Here is a 22,000-nt window from a genome sequence, read left to right as displayed (position 1 = left end):
AGGTGGTTTGGACAGGTGCTGTTCTCTGATCTCAACAAGTGGCTGTCTCCTCCCCAGATGAGCTGGAGGAGGTGGCTGGGAAAGAGGGAGGTCTGGGTTTCTCTGCTTAGGCTGCTGCCCCCGACCAGGCCCCGAATAAGTGGATGAAAATGGATGGATGGATAACTGATGGAGCTTTCTCCCTGTCAGGTTACAGTTGAATAATTATATTTAAATATCCCATTTAAATTTACTTACATAATAAAAGGTTTACTTTTATTAGTTTTTACAGGATTACAGCTTCATCTGTTAAGAAAAAAATCAAAAAGAAAAGGTTTCTTTTAAAATAATGACCACTGACTCGTATTCCTTGCTCGACTGGGTTAAAATAGAGGCTCTTCTCTTTATTTACTTGTTGTCATAGTGAATCCCAGTATCAGAGCTCCACTGATGATTCGGTTTCTGGTTGGACTGTGCTGTGGCTCATGTCTGACAGTTTTCTGTGTGTGCCCAATGTAAGATCTTAAAACCTTTTATTACAAAAACACAGAGCTGAAGAAGCCTTTGAGACGAGAGCTGAAACATCTTCAAGAAACAGAAAGAGGTCCAGTCGCCCAGCACAGATCACACAGCACACCAGCAAAGAAGAAGAGCGGAGCAGAGGGAAGGATGAAGGTCCTCCATCACACTGAGCGTGTCCTCAGTTTCCTGTTCAGAGACAAACATCACTGATTTCAGCCTGGAGGTGTTTACCTGTGACCTCTGTTTACACACTCATGATGAAAAGGTTACCTGCTCTCACCGATGAGTACACAGCATCTGGATCAGCTGACTGTACTGTAACTAACACACACACACACACACACACACACACACACACACACACACACACACACACACACACACACACACACACACACACACAGAGTGCCACAGTGTTAGAGTGTATAGCATGCGATGTGTCCACCTGTATGGTTATTTCACACACTTCACATGGATGGAGTTTTGGTGGGTTTAATAAATTCATACAGATTTCTAGGAATCAGAGCTGCTCCATCCAAAGTGGGATGGATGCCGTCCAGAAACGTTCCCAATTATCTATGAAGCCCACATTGTTTTTTGGACACCACTCAGACAGCCAGAGATTCAAGGAGAACATGTGGCTAAACATGTCGCTCCTGCTCCTGAATATCATTTACATGGATAAAGCATGTGAAGATTACTCTATGAAGTATGTTGCTGTCTACAGTAGATAAACAGCAGAACAGCACTGTAGTGCGAAACAGGGACAGGAAGTGATACAACAACACAAGTGACCGCACCACCAATGAAACACAAACAGCAAACTGTTTAAAATCCTTCTCCTCACATCCAAGGTCTCAATAATCAGGTCCTATCTTACATTAAGCCTTTCATGCATGAATAATCACATTTTTTTCCTGAATTGAAATTTTTCAAGGAGTTACAAACAACCAGCTTGACAGAGAAATATGGATTTAACAAGCCAATAACAGAAAATGATATTGATCCTCACATCCACTGTCACTACTGCTAATGGTGATTAATCGTGATCCTGTTAATTACATTCAGATAACAAACAACTGAAGTTACTGTAGAAAAAAACAAGTAAAATGGGGGCACTCAGGTTTTTCATGGACGGACCCACCTGCAGTTTATTTGTCAGCACGCTGACCTGAGCATAATGTAAATAATGGGGCCGGACATTTGAAATTCTGGCACCTCAGAGTGATAATAAACTGGTTTACAGGAGGAGCATCGAGGGGGAGGAAGGTAGAAAAAACTGAACATAGAAATTATAGCATGATTTTAGCATCATCACTGTTTGCGTGGTTGTCATGTTTACCTGTGCTGACAGCTTTCTTCTTATTTTTGATGATCACCTGACCATACGTGACCTCGGCCGGACCTGAAGACAGAAATCTGAATGAACTGAGTGCCGCTTCGGTTCTGACTCACTGATCAGGTACAGAGAACAAACTGTCCTCTGAACTCTGTCCAAACGGATCCTGTGTGAACCAGTGGATCAATGAAGGCTCGAACCCCAATAACCATGTTTTTTTGACTGTATCCCTGTCAGTCATGATCTGTACATACCCTCTACAGAAGGAATATTTACAAAGTTACAGCCTTGAAAATATGAGGGGCCATTGGGGACATTATTACTGAAACAAACTGCAGTGAAACGTAACCAGAACTGCACAGAATGACTCGTCAGTGCTGAACAAGCCCATCACGATTGTTTCGGGCTGCGTCGACCTCGTGTGCAGTTGTGTCTCGGGAGGTGCACGTCAGGTTATGTCGTAGGTTACTGTGTAGGATTCAGACCTGTCCAGGTGTACCCAGCCTCACCCAAAGACAGCTGTGATTGGTTACTGGTGGTTGGCAAATTCAAGTTAAAAAGAAGGAGGAGCTTTTTCAGTCTCCACATAAAAATTTTTAAGTAGACATATCACGCAAAATCCACTTTTTTAGCCCTTAAATACATTTTGTTGTGTACTTTGAGTGTGTAGCAGTGCAGGAATGTTTTAAATGTATTCTCTCCCGGTGCTGCGTAGATATCTTTATATTTATTTTGGGTCATAATTTTCAGTCTGTTCAGTTTTGTCTGTTCCCTGTTAGATTTTCTTTCCTGTTACATCACAGTATTTGCTGTGGAACTGCTAAACAAGGTCATGAACGTCTGGCTAACCAATCTCATCAATCCTCCATTTTTTTTTTCTCGCAGTGATTTTGTAGTCCAAGTTCAGTTATGCTGAAGTTTCAAGTAGACGAGTCCAAATGTTCGGTTGTTGGTGTATTAACCCACACGATTCCTTACATCGCCCCCCCAGCATCAGAGCCACTTCAAAGTTCCTGTTTCTCTGCTGGTAGATAATCGTATCGCTGCTATCAAACTACAAACATGTCCGAACAGGGTGGAGTGGAACGCTCTGTGACCTGGAGGGGGCGGGGCGTGAAATGTCTCATTAACATTTAAAGAGACCACACCAAAACGAGTCAGAACGGGGTAAACGCGGGGTCTGTGGAGCTGCAAAGACCAAAGCAGTTCTACTTTATAAAGACCACAATGAATGATTTATATATGAAAAGGATGGATTTTAAAGCCTGATTTGTGCCCTTTAAAAGAAGCTTGATATCAGAGCAGCCCAAACACTGCTAATCAACCTGACTGTAAGTGAAGCTTTAGTTTAGTGATTTTTATGTTGTCTTAGTCATATGTAAAGAATGAAAACCTCATCATTTATTTAATATAGACAAGTGTAGAAATAAACTGGACTTTGTGACATCATACTTTCATCATGATCATCTTTTTTATTTGGTTCCTTTGTACCTGAAGTGTGAGTCCCATCAGAGTAGACAGCATGTGGATCATTCTTACGGCCTCTGCTATTAGCAGTGGGTCTGATGGTGACATCAGCGTAGGTCACATCTGCAGGAGGAGGGGAAGACTTCCTTCCTGTAACGAGAAAGAGGAGCAAACACAAACCAATGAAAGTGTTTGAACTCCCTGTAATCAAAACTGTTACTGAGAGCTCTGAATAAGGTAACATCTAAAACTTTCTCTCAATTCAGTTCAATTTTATTTGTATAGCACCAAATCAGAGCAAACAGTCAGCTGATCCAGCAGTCAACTGATAAAAATCTGCTTACATCAGGTGTCTCTGACAGAGTTCATACCTGTTTGTTTCCTGTAGAGGAACAGAACCAGAACCAGAACCACAAGAACCACAGGAAGAAGGACTGCTGTGAGAAAGAAAATTTGAGGAGGAGCAGAGGGAGCAGTACTGGAAGGAGAGTTCACGGGAGGAGTGGAGTCTGTGGTTTGGTGTGGAGGAGGAGGAGGAGAATCTGCAGGAGATGAAGATGGTTCAGTCAGTTTATTATCAGGTCAGCAGGTCATTTCGTGTCTTTAAACAGGAAGTGATGTCAGTGACCTGACCTCTGACCCTCAGAAAGCTCTGAAGAGATGATCCAGATGTATCAGTAACACAGGTGTAGAGTCCTTCATCAGACTGTGTGACCTGTCTGATAACGTGCTCTGCTGTAGGTTGAGATCCAACAGGATGTCCATTAATGTGGAAATAAGCAGCAGCTGTATCGCCACTCCGCTTTTTGCAACGCAGTGACATCACTTCCTGTCCTCACAGGAAGTGCAGGGATCTCCAGGATGACAGCTTTTTCTGACCAACAGAGACACAAACAGAGTGACAGAGTTCACACATGCTCTCCTGCAGGTGCTGCTTCCTGTCTGAGAAACGTCACAGCGCCAGTCTGACCGGGTCACACCTCACAGCATTCATCAGCACACACACCTGAATGCATGCTGCCACAATATTAGGAACGACCTGACACTCAGGAAAATGTTTTAAACAGCAGTGTTACACATCCAACATCTGGAAACATCTGCACAAAGAGAGAGAAAGGTGAGAACATGCCACTGTACCTGAAACACTGATGGTGACTTCATCGCTCTGCTGTCCAGATGAGTTTATACAGGAGTAACTTCCATCAGAGGAGAAGGAGAGATCCAGAACACAGGAGGAACCATTGACCCTCTCAAAGCCTTTAGCTTCTCCACAGTCCTCAGTGAGTCCTCCTCTGGTCCCCTTCACTGTCCATCCATCCAACTGTCTGTCCAGCTTCAACACAGCTCAGAGACACTGAAGAAGATCCTCTGAAGAACTGCTGAAGGTTTGGACTGACAGACAGAGAGACTGGAGGACAGACAGACAGAGTAAATGTGTTTGTGTTCTTGTTGGAGTCTCTCTGATTGTTTTCACTTCCATCAACTCACCTGCAGAAACAGTCAGTGCAGACAGCAGCAGCACACACACACCTGCACCAGGAGGCCAGAGGTCACTAAGGGTAGTTGACAAAAATATTTCATCAACGAAATAAACACAGTTATAGTGGCGACCGCTACAGTTTCATGCGCATGCTCTAATCAATGAACAACACTCGTTAGGGTTAGGATTCACGAGTTCTTCAGTAAACCTCAAGTAGCACGATTCACAGTTGATCTTTTCTTGTGTTTTTGCCATTTTATAATTGAGTGTTGTGTGCAGCAGCAATCCAACCTCGTCATCAGTTCACACAAGGCCTCTCACATTGGCCGTTGTTTTGTTTTATGTTGTTTTGTTTTTTTATTAGCAAGCACTTCCTGTTAGCGAAACTCACGTTTTCGCCGTTTATTTCTGCACAAAACGTGCATCGAAGGAAAACGCATGGTATAAATTTATTGGGCATAACTCTGGTTTTATTTGGCCTATTTACGTAATTTAAAAACTGGTACATAGTTTGAATTCTGCACTTCCGATTCATGGCAGCAGCGTCCTGATGCTACATCGCTCGTTAGCCTGCTAGCGCTCGTTAGCCTGCTAACGCTAAATCTAAGTGCCATGCCATCTTGCTAATTCAGTGATGGTGAACAGTTAGATCGTATAATGTTTGATCCTACGGGTCACTGAAGTCATCGGAATGGGTCTAAAAATAAGATGCATGTTTACCTGCGGCTAGGGTTGTCACCTTTCACAAATGAAAATAAGCCCCCCCCCCCGCTTCTCAGGACCATGATCAACATGGCACAAGTCACCTGACTCACATTTTGTTTTTTTTAATAAAGGGGTGATCAAGAAAGCAATTAGTCATACATAAAATTCAATACTTTTTTTATCAATGAAGACTTTATTGTGAAAGATTGTTGCATATAAAGTGCTGTTAAATAATGCTACATTACATGCAAATATATAACAAAGTGCAGTGAAACAACTTGTGCACATGCACTAATGAACTAAATAAGATGAAAACTTAATGTAACTCTTAAAGCTGCAGTATGTGACTTTTATAAAAATGTGTTTTTTAGGTATTTGTTAAAATTGTCAGCATGTGGTGACCCGAAAAATCATATTTGTGCCAAAGTCTCTCAGAGATTAACCCCAGTTTTGTTTTATGAATTTTTACATTTAATGTGCAGTGGAATTTGCACTTTTTTGTTGGACATGATTTTGCCAAGTCTCAAGAATCAGAGGTTTGCTGTTAATCTATTGCCATGATTTGTTCTTTCAATGGCCATAATTGCCAAATAAAGGACAATCCCGTATTTTACGGCACAGGTGGCACCCCTACCTGCAGCTGCTGATGATAAACATTTCTTAAGCAGCACGTCAGAGTGACTGGGACCAGTGTCCTGTTGTAAAAGGCATAGGAAATAATTAAAAGGCCTTCAGTACACCACCACTTTGAAGCTGAACCTACTTAATTAGAATTTGAACAGGATTGAACAGTGCTCCGTGAGATGTTCAAAGCTTGGGAAATCTTTTTATAGCCTAAGCCTGCTTTAAACTTCTCCACAACCTTATTCCAGACCTGCTGCTGTGTTCTTTGGACTTCATGATGCTGTTTACTCCCCAATATTCTCTTAACCAACCTCTGAGGCTGTGATGGAGCAGCTGTATTTGTACTGAGATTAGATTACACACAGGTGGACTCTTTGTAGTCATTAGCAGTCATCAGGCAACTTCTGAATGCAACTGGTTGCACTCAGAGAAAAGGGGGCTCAATACTTTTGCACACCACACTTTTCAGTTTTTTATTTGTAAAAAATGTTTTGCACCATGTATGATTTTCTTTTCACTTCACAATTGTATACCACTTTGTGTTGGTCTTTCACATTAAATTCCAGTGAAATATATTTATGTTTGTGGTTGTAATGTGACAAAATATGGAAAAGTTCAAGGGGTATGAATACTCTTGCAAGCCACTGTATTTTCATTAACTCATCTACACAAGACGTTCTGGAGAGGGTATAGCAGGTGTCACGTGGCATTTGTTTGACTCGAAACCACTTTAATCTGCACATTTTGACTTTTTTCTCAAAATTTATTCTCAAAATACACAATTCAAATCTTTTTCTCAATAGTTTTTCAATCCAAACCATAATAAAATGCGCATATTTAAAAGATCTAATGCTTCTCCAAAACTTATTGCTTGTGTTATGATGTAGTCTCTGCCCCATTTTCTTTGTTTTTCTGCCCAGTACTGCAACAGTGCGATTCCCAAAGTACGATTCATTTATAACACAGGAAAACACAAGAAAAACTAGAATTTGTTTTTTGCTTTATTTTTATTTGATGGTATAAATACGATTTAAGTAGGTATAAATATGTTTTAAGTAGACTTCATCTGTTTTTGTTTTGATTTGATGCCATATTAAATGTTCTTAAGATTGTGTTCAATTCAGGATCATTTTTCTAGCATCAAATCCCAACAAAGGTCTCCTCAGGGTGCTTTCTGATGTAATGTAAGGACCCTGGTGTGTTAGAAAGAATTCCCCCAACATTTAGGTGATGCCCTGTGAGCAAGCACTAGGCGACGGTGGAGAGGAAAAACTCCCGTTGAACAGGAAGAAACCTCTGGCAGAACCAGGCTCACAGGGGCGGCCGACTGCCACGGCTGGTTGGGGGAAAGAACACAGGGAGACAAGATGAAGTCAAGGTAATAATTTAGTCATCACTGCTGCCCTTAAAGCACCACCTGAAGGGCTTTGTAAAAGCATTTCCCACTGCTGAGAAGAACCTGGCCACTTTGGACTTCTTTCTGGGCTTGAGTAAGACACTAAGATTGCTTTCCACGTGCTTCAGAAGAGCCATTTTAAAAGATGAATCTTCTGAAGTCAGTGCAGCTTCCAAGAGCTGGTCTGGAGATCTGAACTCCTTCATGATGCCTTTTGTCACGGCCTCGACAAATTCACATATATTGTTTTCGAGCTTTGACAAAGATTTGGCCTTTGTGATTTCCACCTTTACAACTTGTGTAATCACCTCTGTCAGACTGATGGCGGCCTCACTGACCTGTTGTCTTTTGGCAGCAGTTTTTACACCATCCTTACAATTTGAAATAACCTCTGTGAAGAGTTGGATGATGAGGTGACTGGAAATTACGTGAGCAACTGAGCCCAAAATTTGTGCGACTTCCTGCTCTGCTGCACTCACACACGAGGTGGGTTCATCTGTGGGAGCAGAAGCTGGACCGGCCTCAGCCTCAGCACGCTGCTCCAGTTCTTCATTGATTGCATCCTCCTCTGTTCCTGTGCACTCCTTGAATCCATCATGTAAGAGATGCACATTTTTGAGGGCCTCATCTACAACCATTTCAGGTGTGAGGGAGGGAAACCATTCTGCTGAAGTCATGCTAGCCTCATCGCCTTTTGCCGTCTCAGAGATCTCGGATTGGAGGCTCTCTTTGCTCGAATGCAGTGGCATGACAGGGCATTCAGACTGGGATTCAGCCGTTGGTGAGCTTGTTTCTGCAGAGAGGTCCTGCCCTGCTGCACTCACACAAGAGGTGGTTTCATCTCTGGGAGCAGAAGCTGGACCGGCCTCAGCCTCAGCATGCTGCTCCAGTTCTTCTTTGATTGCTCTCACAGCCTCAGCAGCAATAATTTCGGCCAGGGTCCAGGGACGCTGGGAGCTTGCAGCCTCTTCATCTTTTGTGCACTGTCCTGTTTGTGAAGAAGCTTCATAGTACAAATTATTCAGCTGATGAATTATTAAACCAATAACATCCTCTTCAAGTGTTTCAAATAGTGTGCTGGGAGGTCGGGAACTTTGAGCATCCTCCTCTGTTCCTGTGCACTCCTTGAATCCATCATGTAAGAGATGCATGTTTTTCATTATTGCATTAAGGGCCTCATCTACAACCATTTCAGGTGTGAGGGAGGGAAACCATTCTGCTGAAGTCATGCTAGCCTCATCGCCTTTTGCCATCTCAGAGATCTCGGATTGGAGGCTCTCTTTGCTCGAATGCAGTGGCATGACAGGGCATTCAGACTGGGATTCAGCCGTTGGTGAGCTTGTTTCTGCAGAGAGGTCCTGCCCTGCTGCACTCACAAAAGAGGTGGTTTCATCTCTGGGAGCAGAAGCTGGACCGGCCTCAGCCTCAGCATGCTGCTCCAGTTCTTCTTTGATTGCTCTCACAGCCTCAGCAGCAATAATTTCGGCCAGGGTCCAGGGACGCTGGGAGCTTGCAGCCTCTTCATCTTTGGTGCACTGTCCTGTTTGTGAAGAAGCTTCATAGTATAAATTATTCAGCTGATGAACTATTAAACCAATAACATCCTCTTCAAGTGTTTCTAGTAGTGTCCTGGGAGGTCGGGAACTTTGAGCGTCCTCCTCTGTTCCTGTGCACTCCTTGAATCCATCATGTAAGAGATGCATGTTTTTCATTATTGCATTAAGGGCCTCATCTACAACCATTTCAGGTGTGAGGGAGGGAAACCATTCTGCTGAAGTCATGCTAGCTGCATCGCCTTTTGCCATCTCAGAGATCTCGGATTGGAGGCTCTCTTTGCTCGAATGTAGTGGCATGACAGGGCATTCAGACTGGGATTCAGCCGTTGGTGAGCTTGTTTCTGCAGAGAGGTCCTGCTGTGCTGCACTCACAAAAGAGGTGGTTTCATCTCTGGGAGCAGAAGCTGGACCGGCCTCAGCCTCAGCATGTTGCTCCAGTTCTTCTTTGATTGCTCTCACAGCCTCAGCGGCAATAATTTCGGCCAGGGTCCAGGGACGCTGGGGGCTTGCAGCCTCTTCATCTTTGGTGCACTGTCCTGTTTGTGAAGAAGCTTCATAGTATAAATTATTCAGCTGATGAATTATTAAACCAATAACATCCTCTTCAAGTGCTTCTAGTAGTGTCCTGGGAGGTCGGGAACTTTGAGCGTCCTCCTCTGTTCCTGTGCACTCCTTGAATCCATCATGTAAGAGATGCATGTTTTTCATTATTGCATTAAGGGCCTCATCTACAACCATTTCAGGTGTGAGGGAGGGAAACCATTCTGCTGAAGTCATGCTAGCTGCATCGCCTTTTGCCGTCACAGACATGTTGTATTGGAGGCTCTCTTTGCTCGAATGACAGGGCTTTCAGACGGGGATTCAGCTGTTGATAATGCTCCTAATTCGCTGAGATTATTTGCTGTTCTTTTAATATCCGGTTTGTGTGAGTTTTTGTGGTGGAAAACCCGCGGTGTGTACGCCTCAACTACAAAGCTTTAATGACAGATTCTGGAACTCGTCCCGTATAAAAGGCTTCTGGAACTGACGTCATTTCTCTTTGAAAGCGCACGCTGTATGTCACGTGACTTATTGCAACACGCATGCGCACCAGCTCCTCTACTGTCCACTGAAACTGCAGAGGAATTCATCGGCTTCTATTCCAAATAAAAAGGCTTAAGCCGCGTGAAACTGTCGCTGAATATCTGTCAGTGCCAACCACTCCTAAAATAAAGCGTGAGTTAAACTATTCTGGACCTTTGAAGCACTCCGTCATGAAGACCCGGCGAGATCATTTCACGGGCCCGTCGAGAAATCGCGCTCTTATCACTCAAACTACAAATCCCACTATGCACTGCAACATCGGCGCGGAGATCAAGACCTGTGCAAGAACCCGTTTTCCCGCTCTGCCAGTGACATTAATCCGCGGTCAGCAGGAGGTCAAAGCAGCGGTCAGCACGGACATTTAAGCTAGCCTGACCCCCCCGAAAACAGGGACTTTGAAAACCGGTGGGACGCAGAGGACCTGTTCGCTGAGACCGGAGCTAAACCTGTGTGTCTCTCCCTCGCCTGCGATGTGCGGGGAAACGAGTGGATTGGTGGGACGGATGCGGGAGAAGATGCAGAGGGAGACCTGCACAGGTGAGCCGCCAGCGTCACACAACAGGAAGCGCTGCGAAGCAAAGTCCTGAAGGTGTAACGTGTCACCAGCACCGACCGTAACACAGACACTTAACTGTGTGGGAAAGTTGTTGTATTGGAGCTGTTCAGATTCATATTGTTGAATGAAATCCTGTCAGTTTTCAACTCTTTAATAAATGTCAGTCCTGTTTGGTCCACTAAAGAGCAACCCTTAGCATAAGAGAATTAGATTAATGTTGATATGAGCCGTTTCACAGAGTCAGTTTGTTACGTACGTGGAGATCTGCAGGTCTGTAAACTCCAGAGGAGTCTTTAAGTTTCTTAAAAGTCATTTGACTTCCAAAGAGTTTTTTCTCATTTTTTCAAAGTCAGTTTAAGCTGTTCTACTTTAGAAGCGACTTCAAGAAAAGTTGAAAGTTTTAATATTAAGCACCTGCATGCTGCACACCAGGGATCCTCAACTCCAGGCCTCGAGGGCCGGTGTCCTGCAGGTTTTAGACGTGTCCCTGATCCAACACACCTGAGTAAAATACAGAAGTCAGTAGCAGGACTCTGGACAACTTGACTGCATACTGAGGAGGTAATTCAGCCATTTGAATCTGTAATGTTTTTGGCTTTGACTGGCAGCTTAACTCAGAGAGAGACTCAGCTGCAGGTCCTCCTCCTGACTCGCTGACACGGAGATAAAAATGACAAAGGACTTGATGATGTGTTGATTTGATCATGGCCTCAGTTACAGCTGACTGCTGTCTGCAAACCTGTGACTGTGGGAAATGTCACTTCAAAAAAACCCAGTTCAGACTCTGCTGCAGGCTTCGTTTGTGGGCTCCAGCACTGACAGACTAAACCCCTGATGATTGAAACTGAGGCCACTGGCTGGTCCCAGGTCAGAGTTAAAGTGTGATGGAGTAAAGTAGTGTTAAAGTACTTAATTACACACAGCAGTCTGAAAGGCTGATGAAAGAACTGTTACTGTAAACTTTGGCACCACCTCGCATCTGCCCAAAGTCCTTATGATGAGAAAGCACCTCAGGTCATGTGACCTGCAAGAAGCTGCAGCAAGTATGTGCGTGAGTCTTTCTGCTTGGCTTTTTAACCCTTAACAAAAACAGGCTGAGCAGCAGGGGCACAAACTGAACCTGGCATAAATAATGCTGTTACACCCCTCTGCAACCCCTACTCTCTCTGCAGTGGCAGTGAGAGTTTGACGAGGTGTGGACAAAGGCACAGCTTTGCAGGCTGCCACTTCTTGCTCTTCAAGGTGCATCTGTTTTAAAATACAATACGAGAACGGCGTGAAAACGATGTGTTTCAGAAACAGGGTTCAGAGTGGAGCGTTTCAGAAACGCACCGGCCTGCATTTCCATGTAAACGGATGAATACGATGCTGAAACGGGGAAACGGGGGCACTCGCACATGCACATTATGGTGCAGTGTTAATTTTAACAGCAAATTTTGATTTAGTTTTAGTCATAATTCAGTATCTGAATAGTTTTAGTTTAATTTTAGTTGATGAATTATGGTAAGAATAAAGTCGACTAAATCTACAGTGGATTTAGTCTAAAATATAAAGGGTGTAAAATGTAAATGCTTTTTCTTCAGTTCCCTTGAATTAGTCATTATACACACAAAATTAAACATTTATTAAAGTTATGGAATATTATTAATAATATTAACATTAGCGTTTCACCTGCTTCCCACACACCTGATCATTAACACCACCTTACTGAGATAATCCAGCGTTTTACAGCAGGACGCTCTGAAAGGTACAGGGCAGTGTTCAGGACTAAGATTATAAAGGCTAATCCACCGCGGGGTGGAGATTTTCTCTAAACACAAACTGGGAAAAACACTTTACCCTGCATGACATTAAAATGCTGACCTTTGCATGGAGATCTGGGTGACTGGTTTGCAGATGTCGTTTAAGATTTGTCGTGTTTTTACCCGAGATAGTCGCCCCACATGGTTTACACATCGTTTTGTTTGTCACAACATCAAAGGACAAATGTGTCCACACATCGGCTCTTCTCTTTCTCCCTGCTGACATTGTTTACATCACTTAGTTCTATCGGAAGGAACGACCAATCACAGACTAGTTTGGTCTTCCCGGGTTTAGAGCAAATTTGTGCAACTGTGCGTTTGATTGGATGTTTTCCTAACTTGTCCCGCTGTCACAAAATTAAATCAGTTCTGACTGAAGGCTGATTTATGGTGGTTTTTTTCTACATTTTTTTGTCTCTCCTGCAGCTTCGATTGCAACTACATGAAAATGAACAATTATGCAAATTAGGCGATGACATCATATAGGGACTTCTATTGTCAGCGGCGGAAAATTACACATATTTTTAAGTATAAAAGTTGACAGGCATGAGGAGAAGTACTTCATCAAAGATGTGTAGAAGTGGAAGAACATTTAGCGGCCTCTCTTCCTCTGCAGCGGCCGACAGCAGACGCGCATCCATCGTCTGACCTCTCGTTTGACCTTCTGCGTGTTTCCTTCCAGCGTGCTGTCCTCTGCATCTGTGCGCTCTGTGAGGAGTCTCCTCGGGGACGTCTTCTTTGTTAACTTCTCCTTGAGCCTAAAGAGTGAAGAGCTATTGTTGCGCTCTCTCCTGCCACCTGTGTGGGGCGCTCTTTTTGGAAATGCTGATAGAGACTGCTCTTGAGAACAAACAGCTTCTGTAGTTGTTTAGTTTGGAGGACGCGTCCAAACTAATTGATGCAGAGCAACAAAATATGATGACATATTCCTGTTCACAGCTGTGCTGAGCTGAGGGTGAAACAGGGAAGTGATGAACGTGAAGGCGTCTCTGCCCACACTGACGATCAGCCGTCATCCAGACAGCATGAAGTCTGCATCTGCCTCTCTGCTGCTCGGTGAGTCGCACACAGCTCCTACACTCCCTCCCTCAGTGATCCCAGCTCCCACAGGGACCAGAGAGAGTCCGGGTGAAGCACAGGTACTGGATGGATGCTCAGTCCTGTTTAACTGTCTGGTATGAAATACACTGATTGAAGTTCAAATTTAATATTCATGTTTGCCTGTTAAAGCAGCGTATTGTTTCTCTCTCTTCTGGATATCAATGAATGAAATTAGACTATTAAATATGTTTGATTTGAAAAATGAAAACTGCAGCCGAGCAGAAAGTCTAACAGGACCTTTAATGTGCAGCTGGGAGCAGAAACAGGAAACTTCAGCGGCTCATTTTAAGAAACACGTCTCTAATGTGGTTTCCTTGTAACAGCTGCTGTGGTCACATGTAGTGTGGGTGAGGAACACACGACCACGGAGCTTCACCGAGTCCTGATCTCAGCCTGAAAAAGCTACCTGATGCCCTCTCGTTATTATTGGCTCTGGAAAATCCATAGCCTGTTAACTGGCCACATCCACATGTAGTGCGCTTCATATGGCAGGTCACACCCTCCCATTTTTACTGACACCTCATTCAGCCAATCGTGTTAAGAAATGGGTTTTCCAGAGCCAATAATAACCAGAGGGCGTCAGGTAGCTTTTTCAGGTGATTTTAGTGAGGCTAGTTAACAAGTTAACATGATTGGCTGAATGAGGTGCCAATCAAAATGGGAGGGTCTAGTCTGCCATATAAAATACACTGCACACAGACACGGTCAGTCAACAGGCTAAAGATCATTTGTTCATGACTGACCTAAAAAAAGAAATTCAAGGTTAAACCGTCTTCTCCAAACAGACAGACAGGCATGAATTTAATGTTGGAGGGAGGGAAGAAGGCTCTGACCTTTAGTGACCTCTGACCTCCTGTTGCAGGTGTGTGTGTGCTGCTGCTGTCTGCACCGACTGTTCCTGCAGGTGAGTTGAAGGTAAAGAACTACCAACAATAAAGTAAAGCTGAATAAAGCAGCTGAGAGGGACCTGACCTCGTGACCCCTGCTCGTGATCCAAAAGGTTGTAATATTAACGGATGAGCGAGTTAACGGGTCGTGTTTTCACTTCAGTGGCAGTGGCGCAGTGGGTAGGCGCTTGCCTTGCAGCCGGAAGGTTGCAGGTTCGAGCGCCGGTCTCTGGCTGCGTGACCGCAGATGCTCGTCTCTGGATGAGTGATCTGGAACCATCATCTCGTTGTGTGCCTTGTGCGCACAGTGACAATGAGTTGAATCTAATCTAATCTAAAAATGAAACCCAGAAAAAGAGAACAGGAAGCTGTTCTATAAAGAAAAGCAGAAATGATGGGTGCACTGACCCTGGACTCTAACAATGTAACACAAAATGTCAGTTATGTTGAAACTACAATGTCCAAAAAGCTGACTACACACAATGCCCCTCTTACTTCACCACAGGACACTTTTACCCTGTTATTTAATGAAGGCCAAAGAAAGAGTGACCCCAGCGACCCCTATGGAAGAAATATCAAGGGCACAGTTTACCCTGCCTGGGTTAGGGTTCCCGGGGCCCTGCCCTGGAGCCAGGCCTGGGGAGGGAGCTCGAGGGAGAGCACCTGGAGAGACGGGCTCCAGAAACAAGTATCATATACTTATTTCATGCAATAAAATGCAAATGAATTATTTAATAATCATACGATGTGATTTTCTGGATCTTTATTTTAGATTCTGTCTCTCACAGCTGAAGGGTGCCTACGATAAAAGTTGCAGACCTCTCCATCCTTTGGGAAAACTTATTTTCCCCACCGTAGGTCAGTTTGTGTTATTAATGTGTTGTTGCTGCATTGCAGACTTTAGGATCATCATGATTAATGTTTACTGTAGAGGAGGCGGCTGAAGGAGGATCTTATCCTTCTAATATCAGGAGAACTCTTCTGATGGGAGCTGCTGGGACTGAGTGAGGTCCTGAGGATGGAGACTCAGGTGGAGCTCAGGATTCATCCACAGGAGAGCTGCATCATAACAAACTGAGCTCTGTGTGGAACAGCTGACCTGTACGATGTGGAGAGAACACCAATCATTATTGACCATCAGATCAGAGTTTTAATGAAGAAATATTTTTAGGACTTTTAGGAACTTTTTAGGAAGTTTTAGGACTGAGACACCGCACTCACAGATTTGAGCCTCCACCCAAAGTATCAATTATGCACTGATTCTGATAACCCCCCTCTCCCTCTGATTACATAAACACTCCTGGAAGCAGGAGGAATTCACAGTAAAATGTAAATTGTGGAGTTTAATGGAAACGTTCTTAAATCAGGTTTGTGTGATTCATTTCAATGTTCTCCAGCTGAGAGGGAACCTGAGGCTGCAGCTCGTCAGTAAATCCAGCAGCTTTAAAAGAGTTTTAATGTCAGTAAATCTGGCCCTGAACACTTGTTATTATGATGTAACAACATAACACATTATGCTGAAACACTAATGTGTACGTTTTGTAGTCCGTCTTCTGGACATTGCAGTCTCTCATAAGTGAGTTTGGATTCTCTGAATAGCATGCTCCTCTTTTCCTGAGATCTTCACACCTGAAACAGTTCCTTCTACCTGCATGGAGGTCAGTCTACACACTTCACACTGTGGACACATAGTTATCTGCTTCATCTTTTTTTCCTCAGTTTCCCATTACACCTTATTGGTGGAGGTGTATGAGGGGGCGGAGTCTGCCGTGTTGCCCTGTCAGGTCCCAGTTTCTTTTTCCACGGACTCCTCAGCAGCAGAGTGGGAACGTGACGAGTTCAAGGTCCCAACAGTCCACGTGCGTCTGCAGAGCGGAGATGAACTGGATCAACAAAACAATCGTTACATCAACCGAACATCAATGAGAGCCGACGCTCTGCAGAGTGGAGACCTCAGCCTCACTCTGAGGAACCCTACACTCTCTGACAGTGGAACCTACACCTGCACCACCCGCAGGGTTGGACAAGTTCAGAGCCGGAAGAACATCCAGCTGATGGTCAGAGGTGAGTGTGAGAGATAATAGGAAAAGGCACGATTTTCAAATCTTTCAATTATGATGAACATTTTAAAAGAATACTTGGTGAAGAAGAAGAAGAAGAAGAAGAAGAAACAGCCTTTATTGTCCCACAGAGGGGAAATTTGGGTGTAACAGCAGCCGCAGTTATTATAAATATAAATAAAGATATAATAATTCACACTATTAAGAAAAGAATATATATAAAATCAACAAACAATATTAACCTTAATACTACTAATAATAATAACACTATATACAATGTGCATGATGTGCCGGACTATTTACAGTATATTATATATTATCCTACATTGTGTAGGTTATTGTGGTTTTTGTTGGGAGCAGTGATGGTTATACAGTCTTACAGCTGCTGGGAGGAAGGATCTGCGGTAACGCTCCTTTGTGCATTTAGGATGCAGCAGTCTGTCACTGAAGGAGCTCTCCAGCTCAGCAACAGTTTCATGCATGGGATGGGAGACCTTGTCCATCAGTGATGTTATTTTGGTCAGAGTCCTTCTGTCTCCCACCACCTGCACTGAGTCGAGAGGACATCCTAGGACAGAGCTGGCTTTCCTGATGAGCTTGTCTATCCTCTTCCTCTCAGCTGTAGACAAGCTGCTGCTCCAACATACTGCTGCATAGAAGATGGCTGATGCCACCACAGAGTCATAGAAGGTCTTCAGGAGTGTCCCCTGCACTCCAAAAGACCTCAGCCTTCTCAGCAGGTAGAGTCTGCTCTGACCCTTCCTGTAGAGCGCATCAGTGTTATGAGTCCAGTCCAGTTTATTGTTTAGGTGAACACCCAGGTACTTATAAGAGTCCACTATCTCAATGTCCACTCCCTGGATGTTCACCGGTGTCCGTGTGGTGGGTCTGCGCCTGCGGAAATCCACCACCAGCTCCTTGGTTTTAGCGGCGTTGATCAGGAGGTGGTTCCGCTGGCACCAGTCCACAAAGTCCTGAGTCCACTGTCTGTACTCTGAGTCATCCTCACCTGTGATGAGGCCAACTATGGCAGAGTCGTCAGAGAACTTCTGCAGATGGCAGCGTGGGGAGTTGATGGAGAAGTCTGCAGTGTAGAGGGTGAAGAGGAACGGTGCCAGCACAGTTCCCTGTGGGGCCCCCGTACTGCAGACCAGCCTGTCAGAGACACAGCCCTGTGTCCTCACGTACTGTGGGCGGTCAGTGAGGTAGTCCAGTATCCACTCGGAGATGTGGTGGTCCACTCCTGACAGTTCCAGCTTGTCTCTCAGAAGTCCTGGCTGGATGGTGTTAAAAGCACTGGAGAAATCAAAGAACATGATCCTCACAGTGCTTCCAGGCTTCTCCAGGTGGGTCAGAGCTCGGTGCAGGAGGTAGATGATGGCGTCATCCACCCCGATGCCAGGCCGGTAGGCGAACTGCAGCGGGTCCAACGAAGACGACACCATGAGGCGTAGATGGTTGAGGACCAGCCTCTCGAGGGTCTTCATTAGATGCGATGTCAGGGCTACCGGCCTGTAGCTGCTAAGATCCTTTGGATGTTTGGTCTTTGGTACCGGTACCACACAGGAGGTCTTCCACAGTTGTGGTACTTTCCCCAGCTTCAAGCTCAGGTTGAACATGTATCCCATGATGCTACACAGCTGATCTGCGCAGCACCTCAGGAGCCTGGAGCTGATGCCGTCTGGACCAGCAGCCTTTCGCACCTTGATCTTACGTAGCTCCTTCCTCACATGATGAGTTGAGAGGGACAAGATGGAGGTGGGGGATGGGGGTTGTGAGATGGAGTCCTCAGAAGTGAAGGGGGTGGGTGATGGCTGAGAGCTGAGAGGTGTGAGGTCCCAAGAAGAAGAAAGGTTGGCAGTCATTAAAGATGGTGGGGCTGACAGCAGGGGGGACTGGGCTGGGGGAGGGGTGGGTTGCTGGTCAAACCTGTTAAAGAACTGGTTCAGGTTGTTAACCCACTCTATGTCTCCCACAACCCTAGGGCTTGGTTTGTGGCCTGAAATTGAGTTCAAACTCCTCCAAACCCCACTGATGTTGCTCTGCTGTAGCTGGTCCTCCATCTTCTTCCTGTAGATGTTTTTTCCATCCCTGATTTTCCTTCTCAGATCCTTCTGCACGGCTCTCAGCTCCTCCTTATTTCCTGATCTAAAGGCTCTCTTCTTCTCCTTCAGGAGAGCCTTTATTTCAGAGTTGATCCAGGGTTTGTTGTTTGAAAAACACCGTACCCTCCTGGTGGGCACAGTGTTTTCCACGCAGAAATTGATGTAATCAGTGATGCAGTCCGTGATGCTGTCGATGTCCTCCCCATGAGGGGCACAAAGCTCTTCCCACACAGTGGAGCTAAAGCAGTCTCTCAGAGCTTCTTCAGTCTCCTCAGACCATTTCTTCACTGTGTGTGTCACAACTGGTTCTCTGTGTACCAAGGGTTTGTACACAGGCTGGAGATGAACCAGGTTGTGATCTGAGCCCCCCAGGGGAGGCAGAGGTGATGAGCTGTATGCCTCCTTGATGTTGGCATACAGTAGATCCAGTGTGTTGGTATTCCTGGTGTGGCAGGTGACATACTGGGTGAAGGTGGGGAGAGTGGAGGACAGGGAGACGTGGTTAAAGTCCCCTGAGATCAGAAAGAGGGCCTGTGGGTGCTGTGTTTGGAGTCTGCTGGTAGTAGCATGGAGGACATCGCAGGCTGCAGCAGCGTTAGCAGAGGGCGGCACATACACAGTTATCACAATAACATGTGAAAACTCCCGAGGAAGATAGTGCGGTCTCATACCAACAGCGAGCAGTTCAATGTCCTTACTGCAGAGCGTCTCTTTGATGGTTAGATGTCTGGAGTTGCACCATCTATCGTTTACAAACACAGCCAGACCCCCGCCCCTCTTCTTACCACTCTCCTTGGTTCTGTCGGCACGGATCAAATGAAAGCCGTCCATGTTTATGTGTGAGTCCGGGGTTAGCTCGGTTAGCCACGTCTCCGTCAGGCACATGAGGCTGCTCTCCCGGTAGCTCCTTTGATGTCGCGTTAGCGCCGCCAGCTCGTCCACTTTGTTGGGAAGAGATCTCACGTTTCCCATGATGATGGACGGGATGACGGGCCTGTACCTTCTCCCCTGGCAACGACGACCTATGCCCGCACGTCTCCCGCGTCTCTTCCTTCTCAGTTCGCGGGGAATATCGAGTCGTTCAGCAGGAGTAGGCACAGCGGAGCGCCCGATGGAGATCAGCTGGTCCCGAGAGTAAACAATAGGAGCGTGGCCACTCTCGCAGTCTCCAAACATAAACACCATAAAAAGGGTAAATAAAAACAAAGTTTTCCAGAAAAAAGTCTGCTCCATCATGAGGAAAAAGAGCAGAAGATACAGAAACACAAAAACACATCTAATACTAAACAAAATGAGAAAAAAACACGGAATTAGTGCGGAGCTGCTGAAACTGGCTGCCTGCTCGCGCGGCGCCGGAAGTAAAAAGCATGTATTTATTGTCAGCTACCTCCAGTATGTGGCAGTAATACACCCATAAAATATCAGAAAACATATTTCACCTGCTGAATGATAAAAGATGTGTGACGTGGTCAGACTAGATGCTGCTGTACAAACATTAGAAACATGCAGAGCAAATATGATTGCAGAATCACAGTTGTGACAAATAAAAATGAGGTCCAGCACAAAGCTAGATGCTAAAGATGGTACGTTCCACCTTTACATAAACTATGTACTTTATAAGTCCAAACTTTTAGCTCCTGACTCCTCTTCTGTTTCCTCCTCCTTCAGCTCCTCCTCGTCATCATCATCCTCCCTGTGTGTCTGTGCTCAGGCTCTTCTGCCATCTAGTGGTCTTCTGTCCGTACTGCATCTCTACTGGTCTGCTGCTGTCCATCTGCTGCAGCAGGAGGACACCAAACAGACCAGCTGTCTCCATGGAGATGACCCAGCGTGATGGTGGAGGTCAGGGTCTGGAAGAAGACTATGATGACATCATTGCCAATGTCACCACTGAGCATAACTTTTAGGTTAAAGCAAGTTCAGTTAAACAGCAGTGACATCAGGACAAGCAAGGCTAGCAGTGCTTGTCCGGTCAGATCTACAAACATTAATTCAAATGTACCAAAGTAAAGTCACCATGGAAGCTTGTTTCTGCCACAGAAACTATCCTTAACTCTAAATATTGAGAAAATGAGGTGAAAATTCGAGTGCGCTCTGCAAATCATGAAGCTCCAAGAAAGAGGTTGTTATAAAGAAGAAAGAGGACATCAACACATGTGCACCAAAATGGGGTAGAAACAGTATCAGTTAGCCTGCAGTGATGAGCAAACATGAACAAACTGCTGTCAGGTTTTTGACCTGGTTGATGCCTTCAGCCTCCTGCTTCACAGTAACAAGGAAATGATGTACCTTCACAGAGCTTCCTGATTGGCAGAGCTAACTCAAAATTTCTGAGTTTTGAACGGCATTTTTTTTTTTCAGTGGCAGAAACAAGCTTCCATCATTCTTTCTCTTAGTCTCTAAGACAGGCTGCCATAAAGCTCCTCACAGGGCTGCAGCCATCCTTTTCATTACTGCCACCTTGTGGCCGCAGTTGGTTATTGTTGCTGGAAGCTCTGCTTATTTTGTGTTCACAAGAAACTGCAGCTGTCTCCATTTTACGGGCGTGTCCGTCTCCTGGTAACAATGAGCTGGGCAGCAGCTTTTTCTGCAGGTTTGCTCATTGTGGATAAACCTCTTTGTTGTGTTCTCCCTCGTGTTGTGTGTTCCTCAGCTCTGTGCTAACAGCTGTAGAGGGTTTGAATTACGTTCTCCCTCCTGAGTCCTGTGTTTGGGTCCATCCAGCCAACAGATGAGGGTGATGATGATGATTATGCCGAACATTAAACAGAACATGAAGTATTTAAAATGAGCTCCACCTTAATCCTATGCAGCAGTAATATTAATCAGTTTAACACTGATGGGGGACGTGTAGTATGTGTAGGAAGCTGTCAGCATTTAGAGACAGGCAGCATAAACAGTGTTAGTCTGGATCCATTTGAATTGTTAAATGGATCCTTGTTCACAGGAAGCTTCTCCTGCCTTCCTGACATATTTCTGTATTAGCAGAGTCAGAGATGCTGCTGCTCTTCCTGTATGCTCACCAACAGCAGCCACAGGATTGATTGTTATATTTAGATGGAAGAGAATAAATGTTTGAAGACGATTTTCTGTCCGTTTGTCTTCATTGTGCTGTCCTGAGCCACGATAACTGTTCAGATTTCTGTGGTTTTAATGCATATTTATGATTTTTCACTGTAAATGTGTAATAAAGGAGGAAGTAGACAGTTACAGGTGTGTCACAGCCAGCAGTGATGACTCCTGTCACACTGACAGTGAGGTGAGGACATGTTTGTCTTTATTTAGAAAGAACAAGCTGAGCTGTGGCAACAACAAAAGCATAAATGAATCATATTCAA

At 44.9% G+C, this 22,000-nt stretch overlaps 2 protein-coding genes across 3 annotated transcripts; one reads left to right on the top strand and one right to left on the bottom strand.

Annotated features, from left to right (window-relative positions):
* Positions 1 to 387: 387 nt before the first annotated feature.
* LOC115775681 (uncharacterized) lies at positions 388 to 5,528 on the bottom strand. Its single transcript, XM_030723159.1, has 8 exons — positions 5,508 to 5,528; positions 4,796 to 4,860; positions 4,445 to 4,715; positions 3,941 to 4,181; positions 3,679 to 3,849; positions 3,332 to 3,457; positions 1,844 to 1,906; positions 388 to 687 (listed from the first exon to the last, which is right to left on the bottom strand). The coding sequence occupies exons 4-8, from the start codon at positions 4,128 to 4,130 to the stop codon at positions 680 to 682; spliced, it is 558 nt and encodes a 185-aa protein (XP_030579019.1). The 5' UTR covers positions 4,131 to 4,181; positions 4,445 to 4,715; positions 4,796 to 4,860; positions 5,508 to 5,528; the 3' UTR covers positions 388 to 679.
* Positions 5,529 to 10,159: 4,631 nt separating this feature from the next.
* On the top strand, positions 10,160 to 21,747 carry LOC115775678 (uncharacterized). 2 transcript variants are annotated; one of them, XM_030723156.1, is made up of 5 exons: positions 10,160 to 10,688; positions 13,449 to 13,565; positions 14,473 to 14,514; positions 16,217 to 16,561; positions 20,331 to 21,747. In XM_030723156.1, the coding sequence occupies exons 2-5, from the start codon at positions 13,481 to 13,483 to the stop codon at positions 20,567 to 20,569; spliced, it is 711 nt and encodes a 236-aa protein (XP_030579016.1). In that variant the 5' UTR covers positions 10,160 to 10,688; positions 13,449 to 13,480; the 3' UTR covers positions 20,570 to 21,747. The 2 variants fall into 2 exon arrangements, with proteins under 2 accessions (XP_030579016.1, XP_030579015.1); XM_030723155.1 differs by lacking the exons at positions 10,160 to 10,688; positions 13,449 to 13,565; positions 14,473 to 14,514 and adding an exon at positions 15,178 to 15,355.
* Positions 21,748 to 22,000: the final 253 nt, after the last annotated feature.

The sequence above is a fragment of the Archocentrus centrarchus genome, unplaced genomic scaffold (assembly GCF_007364275.1).
Source record: "Archocentrus centrarchus isolate MPI-CPG fArcCen1 unplaced genomic scaffold, fArcCen1 scaffold_24_ctg1, whole genome shotgun sequence".
Classification (NCBI taxonomy): Eukaryota; Metazoa; Chordata; class Actinopteri; order Cichliformes; family Cichlidae; genus Archocentrus; species Archocentrus centrarchus.
This window is presented reverse-complemented; position numbering and strand designations above follow the sequence as displayed.